At 44.2% G+C, this 14,512-nt stretch overlaps 1 protein-coding gene across 1 annotated transcript in view; it reads left to right on the top strand.

Annotated features, from left to right (window-relative positions):
• The window catches only part of SNRNP48 (small nuclear ribonucleoprotein U11/U12 subunit 48), a 693,998-nt gene extending 690,143 nt beyond the window's left edge, over positions 1–3,855 (top strand). The window contains exon 8 of the mRNA XM_044056352.1: positions 3,664–3,855. Within this exon, the coding sequence (XP_043912287.1) occupies positions 3,664–3,832 (169 nt within the window). The 3' untranslated portion in view covers positions 3,833–3,855. The remainder of the gene's footprint in view (positions 1–3,663) is intronic.
• The last annotated feature ends 10,657 nt before the right edge of the window (positions 3,856–14,512 follow it).

Raw genomic sequence — 14,512 nt, 5'->3', positions numbered from 1 at the left:
GTCCGGTATGCCGCGAGATATTTCTTCGACTATGGAACCTGCGGATGTCGCTACCTTGGATGGGTCCGGAGCTGCTTTGCAGGCACCGGCTTCTGAGGGTGTATTCCAACCTACCGATGTTCTAATTAAACCAACTTCGTTTTTAGCTAAAACTTCCGAGTTTCTAAGGCCCAGAGTACACACTACGCCTAGAAAACTGACAACCAAAGCGCATGCTCAAGCTCCCATGCCACAAAAACAAATGCTTAGAATGGCTGAAGACCTTATTACCCTAATTAGGCCAGGAGTCCAATGAGTCTGACCCTTCTGAATATCAGGACATGCCCTTATCAACATATGAGGATTCAGATGCAGAGGAATCTATTCCCTCTGCCTCCCCTCCAGAGGATTTTTCTTTTGGTGAAACTTTGCATACTTTGAGAACATTTCCGCTGGGAATGCCAGGACTACCCTCAGTCCAAAAAGAGACTCAGATAATTTTTAGAGTTGCCTCAGCACAGGCCTCTAGCTATGCCCCCTGTCCTGGATGGTGTAGATGATGTCTTTATGGAATCTAGTCTTACTCCAGATACTTTACCCCCGGCCCCTAGGAAACCTGACAGGTACTACAGAGTACCTAATTCCCACACATTTCTCTTCAGGAATCCAACTGCGGATCCAGAGACCATTTCCTAGGGACCTAAAGGTATTAAGGCTACTACAGCCAAAAATCCTATCCCTTCAGACATGGATTCTCTGCAGCTCTTGCCATCAGGGCCTTGAATTGCCAGTTTCACATGTTGAAGTAGCAGCAGCGTATTATGGAACTAATTGAACAAAATATGGTGTTACTTCCAGATTGTGCAGAAAATAAAGATTTACAAGAGCTAATGCATTCTGCAAACAAAGTTAGTAAGCATACTTTGCAGTGTGGCCTTGATGCCCTAGAAGCATCTTGCAGGGCTGCACTCAGTGGTTCTCTACTGGGAAGGCATGCTAATCTGAAGGAAAAATCCTTGCCAGATCATGTCAAATCCAAATTACGAGATGCTCCTCTAAATAAGGACTGTTTATTTGGCACCAAAGCAGAAGATGTTCTTAAAAAGATGCAAGAAAAAGCAAAATCTATGCAAACTGTTAAAGAATTCTTACAAGTGCAACCACCTAGATTCAGTAAGCATTGGCCTTCTAAAAACTGGTCCTTTCCAGCCCCTGCCAGGCCTTCTCAGACCAAACCCAGGGGAAACAGGCCACCCAGTCTCAGGGTATGCAGAGATCTAAACAATGGACTGCCCCCTCCTCTAAATCAGGGAGTGGTAAGCCGCCCCCTTATGGAAAAAGTTCACAATGGCTTGTCAATTGTCCTGCCCAATTACTTGTGCCCCTAGGAGGAAAGTGTGCTCTTCATGTAAAAAACTGGGTGTCTATTACTCAGGACAGATGGGTCGTAAACATTGTATCCCAGGGGTACAGATTTTACTTCCATGCACTGCCAACCCCAAGCGGATTTCTAGACCTACCTCCAAGCCAGTGGGCAGAAGCTCAAAAGCAAGTACTTTCCCCTGCTCAATATCAGGGCCATTCAACCTGTTCCAGTAGAACTAAGGGGGCAGGGTTTCCTGCTCCAGATTTTTCCTGGTGCCCAGCAAAGAGAGCTCTTGGCACCCAATCCTAGATCTATCAACCCTCAACACTTTTCTGGTGGTCCCAAAATTCAAGATGCTTGCCCTGCAACAGGTTCTCCCTATGGTAGCCAAGGGGATGCATGGTTAGTGACTCTAGACTTAAAAGAAGCTTATCTGCACATCCCCATAAGGGAGTCATGCAGAAAATGTCTACACTTCAAGGCAGGCTCTATGCAGTATCAATTCTCTGCACTTCCCTTTGGCTTATCTGCTGCACCCAGAGTATTCACAAAGTGCCTGGCTCCAGCCATTGTATACTGCAGGCATAGAAATATCCAAATTTTCCCATACTTGGACGACTGCCTGATTCAGGCGGACAGTCAGGAATTGCTACTTCAGCATTTGTAAAAAGCCTTCTCACTTCTTTGGGGTACACCGTTGTCCTGTTCGATTCTCAGCTACAGCGTCTTCTGTGTGGAGACGTGCGTGAATGGGTATACCTTCGTTGAAGGTTGTGCGTCAGGGCCGGCAACTCGGCATGTAAAAATCTATTGCCAATCATTAGCGGACCGGAGTTCTGCTGTGGCGACCCCTAACCAGGAAAAGCCGAAAGACACAACAACAACTTCTTTGGGGTACACCATCAGTGAAAAGAAATCACAACTGGTGCCCAGTCAAAAGATTGTATTCCTGGGAGTAAGCTTGGACACAACTTCCCAGATGGCATTTCTCACTTCAGAAAAACAGGTCTATCTGACAAACTACTTCAAACAAATGACCACCAGAACCCAGCTATCTGCAAGAAAAATACTACAACCCTAGAGTTCATGGCCTCATGTATTCTGCTAATTCCATATGCAAGACTGCATATGAGGAAACTTTCTCAGGACTTGGAAACTGTGATTCCAATCATACCTTGTATAACCAGGTGGGAGTTCCTTTGGTAGGCAGAAGCATGCAACCACAAGGGCCTGCTTTACACTCAACCCCTCACCGCCCAAACCCTGACAAACAGATGCATCAGACTATGAATGGGGGGCTCACATGGTAGGCAAATGCATTCAAGGCCACTGGAGCCCAGCCCAGATTCTCCTGCACATCAATCAAAAAGAGATGCTAGCTGTACAGAGTGCTCTGACCGCCTTCAAATACCTAATCCTTCCAGGACAGCTGCTTATAATAGGCACCACAGTTATGTGGAACATAAACAAGCAGGGGGGAACCCATTCTTACCCACTCTGCAGGTTAACCATGGCCCTGTGGAACACAACTTTGAGCAACCAAGTACATCTACAAGCTCACTTCCTGCCAGGCAAACAAAATTCACTGGCAGATGACTTGAGCAGAAATCTCTTAGACCCACGAGTGGAAACTGGAGCCCAACGCCTTCAACCTTCTGATCCAGAGGTGGGAGACACTGGAGGTGGACCTATTTGCCTCCCCCAAGAACCACCAGTTGAGCAAATTCTGCACCAGGAACCCCCACAGCAGGGCCTGGAAGGTGGATGCCCTGTCCTTTCAATGGGAAAACCTCTCAATTTATGCCTTTCCCCCTTTGCCCCTCCTCTCAAACGTACTACTCAAAATAAAGCAGGACAGACCAAGGGCAATTCTTATTGCCCCAGACTGGCCACGCCAGCACTGGTACCCACTCTTGCGCAGTCTGACAACAGTGCAGGAAAGAGTGATAAAATGGTGTTGGCTGCATGCTTTATACCCCTGACTACATGACGTCATGGAAGATGAGACAGCAACCGACGCAGGACCCAAGACTTTGATAATCAGGCCGTCTGAGGGCTACTGCAAGCAGATAACCCAAATGTGATGACTGCAACAGTGAATACACTCTAACATCTACATTTATGGTAAGTGTACAACTGTACTTTCTGTTTTGCACCTTCAACTGATTTTGAGGCTCTTGAAGTTTTCAGTAATAGCTGACATACTACCTTCTGATTAAGTTGCAGAGTAAAAACAATTTTAAATATGAATTTCAAAACTGTAGGCATCAATTTAACAAAGTGTTCCTGTGACAGAAATTTCAATTTGGTATTTGCAGACAAAAGCATGAAGCAAAGAGATCTGCTTCTGTAGAATCCCGTGAATCTTCTAGAAGTTACAGAGATACTGAGCATTCTAGACATCATAGAGATCGTAGTAGGACTCCAAAAAGGAAGAAAAGAAAAAGAGATAAGGAAGAGAGTTCTAAAAGAAAGAAAGACAAGTAAGTGCACGCGAATAGTCAAATAACTATCAGAACAAGGCACTTAAAAAGCACACCTCAATCGCTTGTAATTACCTAGCTGTCAGACAACTGTTTTTCGCTTGTAAACTGAGAGTACAATTCTGTTTACTGTTTTCTTACTGTTTATACTAGCCCTTGCAACTGTTTTGAGGATCTTCCTTTTGGGTTTTTGAGGTTGTATTTTGCAGTTATGTACATTTTTAATGTTCTTTATATTTCTAGCATAGAAAAAAAGGAATTTAAGTGGTGAATTGCATTTTGGAGAATCCCACTGCTGGTGTAGTGCCTTGTAAAGCTTCTGAGAGTATCGCTACAGCTGATGTAGCTGGATTTAACCTTAGAGAGCCAGCTTTATTGAATGTCAGTTGTGTAGAATGTATTTAATGAAATTAGTGTGTCATAGAGAATTGCACTTTGCCCCGAAATTCGGGGATGTTGGCCTCTTCCACTGGGGTTTGAGTGAGGCAACAGTTGGTATTAATTTTCACAAAATGCTATTTTGGACAGTCTGAACGTAAATTCTTCCTCGGGATCTCACCTTTGAAAATGCCCCCAGGCTCATGAAGTGCACATTAAAATGATCTTCAACTTTTTCATCCTCTGGGATGCATCTGGGTGCTTTCTCGGGGCAGAAAAATAGCTAAATTATCTTTCCTCTGTTACTTTAACAGGGATTGCTATGCTTGCTGCTTGGAGGTATTCAGATGGTTTACTGTCGGATCATAACTAAATTAGTTGATTGCCATTTCGGCTAAAGCAGATAGAAAAAGTGGCATTTGAACAAGTATAAAAATGACAAAAAAATTTGGCTGTTTGCTGGCAGCATTCCTGGAAGAAATGAGGGATGACCAGTGCAGGCAACTCATTGCACTTGTCTTTTCGGCTCTTTGAGCCTGGTATATGTGGGGAATATAGTTAAGAAATTAGCAGAAAACCCTCAAACCACCCCTGTGGCTGTTAACATGACTACCCTTAATGGTTGACCCTTGCTTTGGCAGTTGGGAGGAACAACATTCTGATTGTCTCAGCATCAAAGATTGAACTACTGACAGTGTTACCCTTGGCTGTGGCTTCTTGAGATCACTGTCAATTTAGTGAGTGAAGTCCTCTTTTCTCTTGTTGCTGTGCATGCCTTTGCAGGTGTGATACTGGACTCTGTTCATAAGTTTTCCATTCTTTGGAAAAAAAAAAAAAAAAAAGGCTTAGGAGGTCTGGGAGTTATACTGGTGGCATCATGGAAGCTGCTACAAAAACGTTTTGAGGCTGCTGGTGGTAAATGTTTGTAGTCTCCATGACTTATTTGTATGTACATGTCCTAAAGAAGGTGCCTTGTTTTATAACACTGCCCTTCTGTGTTTTGGATTTGTGTCTCTACTTCCAAAGTGAGACTAAAGTTCCCTTTTATGTCCACAGTTCTTCACAGGGGATTCATTAGTGAAGAGTTGGAGAGTCCATTTTTAGTCTGCTTTGGGTCAGTGTTTCTGGGGTTTACTGGAAAATAATCTCCTTGACTTTCACAAATTGAGGGCTCTGTTGCTTCAGGCACAACACTGAAGCCTAAAACATCGTTAATGAGAGCAAACATATGGTCACTTAATTTGGTAGTTGGCTCAAGTCACTCGGGGGAGGTGCTCGGTAGTGGGTATGTTTCTTCTGCTGTATTCATAAAATTGATCATTGCATAGTAGTACTGTGCAAGACTCTGCACAAATGAGATGTGACACAGAGTGCACAAACAAAACATCACCAGGTCTTATGCTGGGTAAACGCACCATTTTATGAATATGATGCAGGTAGAACAGCAGCAACAAGGACTTTAGTAAGAAGTCATGCCTTGCTTAGACTGCAGCTGATGCCATGTTATTGAAGAGGCAGCTTCTAGTTTTTCCCCTTTGATAAGAGTTGGCTCTTTGTCCTTCCCTTGCAGGGTATACTTTTAAAAGTTGGAGAAGGTCAAGCCCTTGGAAGTGGTGAACTGTTATATCAGTTTCCCATCCTTAGCTATCATTAGCTACAGTAGAACCTGTCCAACCAAGTAATGGCTTTTTCATGGAAAATAAACTGCTGTGGATCAGCTTAACACATTTACACCTAGCAAAAGTGGAGATGTTCTTTGTGTTTCACTATTGCAGTCATTACATTTGGGTAGTCCTGCTAGCAGGTTGCCCTCAGCCAGCCTGAATTCCAAAGCCTTGGGTCCTGTGTCGGCTGCTGTCGCCCCCTCCCTGATGTCAGGTCGTCAGGGGTATAAAAGATGCAGCTGACGGCATTTTCTTCAGTCTTTCTTGCCGCGTGGTGCCCGAAGCAGAAGCAGGTCGCAAGTGCTGGTCGGCCGGCTCCTGAGATTTTCGTGTTCGAATTTCAGATCCGAAGTCTTCATTAAAGCAAAGTGCCCCGTTGGGGAAACTTTTTTCTTGCTCCACACCGATGTCAGAAAAAGTTAATAATTGTATTTCTTGTGGAAAGCAAATACCTCATAAGGACTTTCATTCTTACTGTATTCCTTGCCTAGGCCCTGACCATAACGTTTCAGGCTGTCGGTTTTGTGCTAGATTTAACCAACGCACTATTAAGCGTCTGTATGATTTTGCATTAAACTATTTTGGACGCAGGTTTAATTATCCAGAAATGTCGTCGAATAGCCATCCGACTACCGGAGTTCACAAAAAACACAAAGAAAAAGATAGACAACCGAGGCCCAAAACTGACAAAGAAGCTTCTCCTAAGCCAGTCACCGGTTCTCAGTGAGGTGCTTTCGCAGCCCCTGACGCCCGCTACTTTAGAGTCGCAGGCCGCTACCGACTCCCACGTGAAGTCGGCCATGCCGCTGGAAACTCAAGGTATTGGAGCCTTGGACACTATGCCTTCAGATGGGTCCGGAGTCGCTGAGCAGGCACCGGCTTCTGAGGGTGTATTCAGACCTAAACATCTATACATTAAACCAACTTCAAAGACAAAGCACCTTCAAAGACAAAGAAACAAACTCAAGAGTCACGTGGACAGGCCTCCGTGTCCAAAAAACAGATGCTCAAAATGGCCAAAGACTTGATTACCTTGATCAGTGGTTCCCATCCCTCTTCTGATAAGAGGCCTAGGCAAGAGACAGACTATGAATCTTCAGATCAGGTTTCTATTTCTTCTGATTCCTCTTCTGATCAGAAATATTCTATTCCCCCCTATGAGGATTCTGATGCTGAAGAATCTATTCCTTCAGCTTCTCCTCCAGAGGACTATTCTTTTGGGGAAACCTTGCATACCATGAAGGAGCACTTCCACTGGGAGAGCCAAGATTTTTCAGAATCTAAAAAGAGGCTCAGGGACTTCCTCAACACAGGCCTCGAGCCATTCCACCTGTGTTAGACATTGTGGATGATGTATTTTCAGAGTCTAGTCTGACCCCTGACTCCTTACCTCCAGCTCCTGCTAAGCCTGACGGATATTACAGGGTTCCCGACTCTCATAAATTCCTTTTCAAAAACCCTGCTGCAGACCCAGAAACTATTGTACAGGGTCCCAAATAGGTTAAGGCTTCTGCTGCAAAAAACCCTACCCCCTCTGACCGAGATTCTAGGTCACTGGATAGATGGGGAAAAAAGGTTTACACATTGCTACCTTGGCTATAAGGGCCTTAAATTGTCAGTTTCATATGCTCAAATATTAGCAACATGTCATGGCACTGCTTAAACAGAAAATGTTAAACTCTGAATGTGCAAAAAACAAGGAAATGCAGGATATATTGCATGCAGCTGAACAAGTTGGAAAGCATACTTTGCAATGTGGTTTTGATTCTCTGGAGGCCTCCTGCAGGGCCACAGTTACGGGTTCTGGAATTAGGAGGCATGCTTGGTTAAAGGAACAAAATCTGCCTAATCATGTCCAAGTTAAATTATTAGATGCACCTTTACAGCATGATACTTTGTTTGGTGTTGAGGCAGAAGAGGTGTTAAAATGGAGGACAAAGCTAAATCTATGCAAACTGTCAAAGATTTTTTACAAGTACAGCCATCTAGGTTTAGTAGACACTGGCCTTGAAAGAATTGGTCCTTTCCTGTGTCAGACAGACCTCAAAGGTGCAGATCCAGACGCAAGTTTCATACAGGTCAAAGCAATGGGGTGCTTCTACCTCCAAAAGTGGAGAAGACAAATCACAACCTTACAGGAAACAGTCCCAATGACTTCCCCTGCTGGCACCAAGCACTTAACTCCTGGCAGCACCCTTAGGGGGAAAAATAGCACTTTGTTCTCAAAATTGGCACATTATAACCCAGGACACGTGGGTTCTAAACAGTGTCACAAGGCTACAAGTTCCACTTCCATACTGCCACAGGCAAATGGTTGGTCAGATCTGCCAAAAAATCAATGGTCAGAGGCACAAAAACAAGTCTCATCCCTCGTGGACATGGGGGCCATTCAACAAGTACCAAAGCAAGAGCAGGGACAAGGATTTTACTCAAGACTGTTCTTGGTACCCAGAAAGGACAAAGCCTGGAGACCAATACTGGACCTATCTGTTCTAAACACATTCCTGGATATACCAAAATTCAAAATGTTGACTTTGCAGCAGCTTCTGCCCATGCTGGGCACGAAGGCTTGGCTTTTGACTTTAGAACTAAAAGAGGCATACCTGCATGTCCCAATCAAGCAGTCATGCAGAAGATGCATCAGATTCAAGGCTGGCTCAATGCATTACCAATTCTCTGCACTGCCCTTTGGCTTATCTACTGCTCCCAGGGTCTTTACAAAGTGCTTGGCACCAGTAATAGAATTCTGCAGACAAAGAGGAATTCAAATATATCCTTACTTGGACGACTGCCTAATTCAGGCAGAGAACAAGGACATTCTTCTTCAGCATCTGCAAGCTTAAATACAACTACCCAGATGGCTTATCTTATGCCAGACAAACAAAGGCAACTGACTACCTATTTCAAAATATTGGCAACAAAGGCCCAGTTACCTGCAAGAAAAATTCTGCAGTCTTTGGGCTTCATGGCATCTTGCATCCTACTAATTCCATATGCAAGACTGCATATGAGGAAACTTCAATGGTACCTAAAAAGTGTTTGGACACAACATTGCCACAGCCTGGAAACGAGAATTACTCTCATTCCCTGCCTGCAACAGGAGTTTCAATGGTGGGCGAAGGCTTGTCACCAGAACAAGGGACAACCATTCACATTACCCCCAGCCAGGCAAAACCTAACAACAGATGCATCAGATTATGCTTGCGGGCCCCACATGGCAGGAAGATGCATTCAGGGCACATGGTCCGCAAACCAAATGCATCTACATATCAATCAAAAGGACATGCTAGCTGTTCAAAATGCCCTGACAGGCTTCAAGGACCTACTTCATCCAGGACAACTACTGATAAAGATGGACAACACCACGGTCATGTGGTATATAAACAAGCAGGGGGGCACACATTCTTACCCCCTTTGCAGACTAGCCATGGCTTTGTGGGACACAGCATTGACTTACCAAGTTCATCTGCAAGCACAATTCCTGTCAGGAAAGGAAAATACTCTGGCAGACGAACTAAGCAGAAACCTCATGGATCCCAACGAGTGGCAGCTGGATCCACAAGTCTTCAGCATGATAACAAGGAAATGGGGATGCCTGGACATAGATCTATTTGCCTCCCCTCACAACTACCAACTACAAAGATTCTGCACAAGGATTCATCACAGACAAGCATGGAAAGTGGACGCCCTATCTTTCAGCTGGAAAAACCTGTCGGTATATGCCTTTCCCCCACTGCCTCTCCTCCCCAAGGTACTCTTAAAGGTCAGACAGGAGAAGCCAAAGATGATACTGATTGCCCCAGACTGGCCCCGCCAGTATTGGTATCCGATCTTAAGGAACTTGTCTCATTGCCCAGCCTGGACCTTACCTCAAATTCATTATCTACTGTCCCAACAAAACAATCAGATCCTGCACAGTCAACTCAGGACGCTAAACCTGGCAGCATAGCGGATAATGTAGGCATACAAAGCACACCTCTCAGTAAAGCTGTGATGGATGTCATTTTGGAGGCCAGAAGGCCTAGTACTAGAAAATCTTATGCTGGAAAATGGAAGAGATTTTGTGCTTGGAACCAGACACAAAAAACTGATACAGTTGTGCCAAATATTCCTCAGATTTTGCAATACTTAACTGAAATGCTAGACAAAGGCCTATCTTTTTCATCAATTAAAATTCATGCCTCTGCCATTTTGGCTCATTACAATACAGAGCCACCAATTTTTTCGCATCCTTTATTAAAGCAGTACCTCAGAGGAGCCAAAAATGTAAGGCCTCCAAGGAGATCACCAATACCTGCATGGGACCTCAACTATGTCTTGGAAAAACTCACTCCGCCTCCTTTTGAGCCAGCTGCCACCGCTGTTATGAAGTTTTTATCTTGGAAAGCAGCTCTGCTCCTAGCAATAACTTCTGCAAGACCAGTATCAGAGCTACAGGCACTCATCGCTGTGGAACCTTTTATCATTTTTTATCCAGACAGGGTCTCTGAGGACAAACCCAACATTTATGCCTAAGGTGGTGTCCAGTGTGGCCCTTAACCAAACTATTAATTTGCCAACTTTTTATCCAAAACCACAGAACAAAGGGGAGAGAATTCTGCATTCTTTGGACGTATACAGACAGCTTAGATTCTATTTGGACAGAACCAAAGTTTTCAGGAAGACAGAGCAATTACTAGTGGCATATGCTGCAGGATCTCAAGGAAAGGCTATCTCCAAGCAGACTATTTCAAAGTGGATAAGCCACTGCATAAGTTTCTGCTATTTACAGCATGGCAAGCCAGTGCCTAAGGGCATTAGGCCACATTCAACCAGAGCTGCAACCACTTCAGCAGCCTTTCTCAGGGGTGTACCAAACAAATACATTTTAGAAGCTGCTACTTGGAGTTCAGTGCACACTTTTACAAAGCATTATCATCTGCCACTCTACTCTAAATCCAGGGCAGGCTTTGCCACTGCAGTTCTGCAGAGCCTCATAGCCGCTCCTAATGCTGTTTAGCTGCAGCCTCCCAACCATAGCTTTGGGACTCTACCTAAATGTAATCACTGCAATAGTGAAACACGAAGAACATAGCACAGTTGTGTAGACTTACCATAAATGTAGATGTTTGAGTGTATTCACTGTTGCAGTCCAGGTTACCCTCCCACCACCCCCCTTATTCCTGCTGGAACTTATCTTTCCTTCTTTGATTTATACAACCTATATGGTGTATTTGCTTGTAGATGAAGGTAAAGTTTATATTGGTGCATGTGTTTTTATATATATATATATAATTTTGGCTACCCTTTAAGGGGCACCTGACATCTGGGGCAAAAAAAATTGAAGAAAATGGTGTCTGCTGCATCTTTTATACCCCTGACAACCTGAATACACTCTTATGGTAAGTGTACACAACTGTACTTTTTTATACTTACTGACACTTGAGGAGTTCCTGGCTGGGCTGCTTTTGTCTGAGCTGTTTCACTGAAATTATATATCTAAAATGATCCAGTCCATCCTCTTCAAATTTTGAAGCACTTGTACCACAGGTTCAAGTCACCTTGGCACCTAAAACTTTTCCATTTTATCTTCACCATTATTTCACAATATTTCACACCTCTTTTCAATCGTCTGATTTCTTTTGCTGCTTCAAAAGCTGTAGCACTTGAAACACAACCTCCGATTCTTGTGTAATTTGTTTGCAATTATTTGGAATATTCCTTGAATCAGATGCTTCGATGTTCTTCATGTTTCACTGTTGCAGTCATCACATTTGGGTTATCTGCTTGCAGTAGCACTCAGTCAGCCTGATTATCAAAGTCTTGGGTCCTGCGTCGGTTGCTGTCTCATCTTCCATGACGTCAGGTAGTCGGGGGGGGGGGTATAAAGCATGCATCCAATGCCATTACATCAGTCTTTCTTGTCATGCGGTGCCCGAAACAGGAGCAGTTCGCAAGTGCCGGTCAGCCGACTCCTGAAATTTTCATTTTTGAGTTTCAGAACTGAGGTCTTCAACTAAAGCTAAGTACTCAGTCAGGGAAACTTTTTCTTGCTCAAAACCAATGTCAGTAAAAGTCAATAATTGTGTTTCTTGTGGAAAGCAAATACCTCTCAAAGATTTTCATTCCTACTGTATTCCTTGTCTAGGCCCTGACCACGACGTACCTTGCTGTCGGTTTTGTGCCTTATTTAAGCAACAAACTATTCGTCGTCTGTATATTTACGCTTCTAAATATTTTGGTACTCTGTTCATTTATCCAGATATGTCTTTGGTAAGCCATCCGACTACTGACATTCCGAAAAAATACAAAGATAAAGACAGAGACAGGCCGTCTACGTCCAAAGCTGCCGACAACGCTTCTCGTAATCAGTCACCAGTTTGCCCGTACTCAGTGAGGCGCTTTCGCAGCCCTTGGTACCCGCTACTTCAGATTCGCAGGCCTCTACTGAGACCCATTCGGAGTCCGGTATGCCGTGAGATGCTTCAACTGTGGAAGCTGCAGATGTCTCTACCTTGGATGGGTCAGGAGCTGCTGTGCAGGCACCGGCATCTGAGGGTATATTCAGGTCTACTGACTTAAATATTAAACCAACGCCATCTTCTTCTTCAAGGCCTAAAACTCGAACCATGCCTAGAAAACTGACGCCCAGACCACATGGTCAGGCCTCTATGCCTAAAAAACTAATTATAAGAATGGCTGAAGACCTTATTACTTTAATCAGGGGAAGCCAACCTTCCCCCTCTGAGACCTAGGACTGAATTTGCTTATGATACTTCTGACCTGGATTCTGAAATTTCTGTTTCCTCTGATGACCAGGATTTACCCTTATCTACCTATGAGGATTCTGATGCAGAGGACTCTGTTCCCATTGCTCCCCCCCCAGAGGATTTCTCTTTTGGTGAAACCCTGCAGGGAGCACTTTCGCTGGGAGAGCCAGGATTACTCTGATTCTAAAAAGAGGCTTAGGGATTTCTTACTCCTGCCCCAACACAGGCCTTTAGCTTTCCCTCCTGTACTAGACATTGTTGATGATGCCTTTTCGGAATCTAGCTTGGCCCCTGACTCTTTACGTCCTGCTCCCAGAAAGCCTGATAATTGTTACAGGGTTCCTGACTCTCGCAAGTTCCTTTTTAAAAATCCTACTGCGGATCCTGAGACCATTTCAAAGGGACCCAAGGGCATTAAGGCTACTACTGCCAAAAGTCCTACCCCCTCTGATAGAGACTCCAGGGCGCTGGATAGATGGGGTAAGAAAGTATACACTTCTGCAACTTTGGCCATTAGGGCCTTAAACTGCCAGTTTCATATCAGCAGCATATTATTGGATTGCTTAAACAGAAAATGATGTTGATTCCTGACTGTGCTGAAAATAAGGATTTACAGGATATCAAGCATTCTGCTGAACAGGTTGGAAAGCATACTTTGCCATGTGGTTTTGATTCACTAGAGGCATCTTGCAGGGCTGCTGTATCTGGGTCTGTACGTAGAAGACATGCTTGGCTTAAGGAGCAATCTTTGCCAGATCATGTTAAAGCTAAATTGCTGGATGCTCCCTTAAATCAGGACCGCCTGTTTGGCAACAAAGCAGAAGAACTTCTTAAAAAGAGGGAGGAAAAAGCTAAATCTATGTAAACGGTAAAATATTTCCTAGCAGTACAGCCTCCAAGATTTAGTAGGCATTGGCCCTGTAAGAATTGGTATTTTCCTGCCTCTTCCAGGCCTTCTCAGTCCAAACCCAGAACCAGCAGAACACCCAGGCTTCAATCTCGGGGTACGCACAGGACTAAGCAGTGGGGGGCTCCCACTTCCAAATCAGGGAGTAGTAAGACTCGCCCCTATGGTAAACTGTCTCAATGACTTAACTTTACATCTTCCAAGCTCTTCTCAACTGATTGCTCCTTTAGGGGGAAAGATTGCTCTGCAGGCAAAAAACTGGGAACTCTTTATCCAGGACAAATGGGTTTTAAATATAGTTTCCCAAGGATACAGATTTCACTTCCACACGTTACCAACTCCAAACGGTTGGCCAGATCTACCCCCAAATCAGTGGACAGAGGCTCAAAAGCAAGTACTGTCTCTCTTAAGCATAAAGGCTATTCAAACTGTACCAGAAGAGGAAAAGGGACAAGGTTTCTACTCAAGACTTTTCCTGGTACCCAGAAAAGACAACTCATGGCATCCTGTCCTGGACCTTTCTATCTTAAACACCTTTTTGGTGATTCCAAAATTCAAGATGCTAACTCTTCACCAGTTACTTCCTATGCTAGGCAAAGATGCCTGGTTGGCAACACTGGAAGCCTACCTGCACATCCCAATCCAGGGACTCTTGCAGAAGATACCTACGCTTCAAAGCAGGCTATATGAACTATCAGTTCTCTGCACTGCCCTTTGGCTTATCTACTGCGCCCAGGGTATTCACAAAGTGCCTAGCTCCAGTCATTGCATTTTGCAGGCAAAGAAATATCCAAATATACCCATACCTGGACGATTGTCTAATTCGGGCAGAAAGCCAGGACATACTTCTGAATCATCTGCATTTGTACAAAAGGTGCTAACTTGTCTGGGGTACACCATAAACTTAAAGAAATCACATTTGGTACCCTGTCAACAAATTATATTCCTGGGAGCAAGTTTGAACATAACTTCCCAGATGGCTTTCC

Source organism: Protopterus annectens, chromosome 14.part0 (assembly GCF_019279795.1).
Source record: "Protopterus annectens isolate FY-2018-M chromosome 14.part0, PAN1.0, whole genome shotgun sequence".
NCBI lineage: Eukaryota > Metazoa > Chordata > Ceratodontiformes > Protopteridae > Protopterus > Protopterus annectens.
This window is presented reverse-complemented; position numbering and strand designations above follow the sequence as displayed.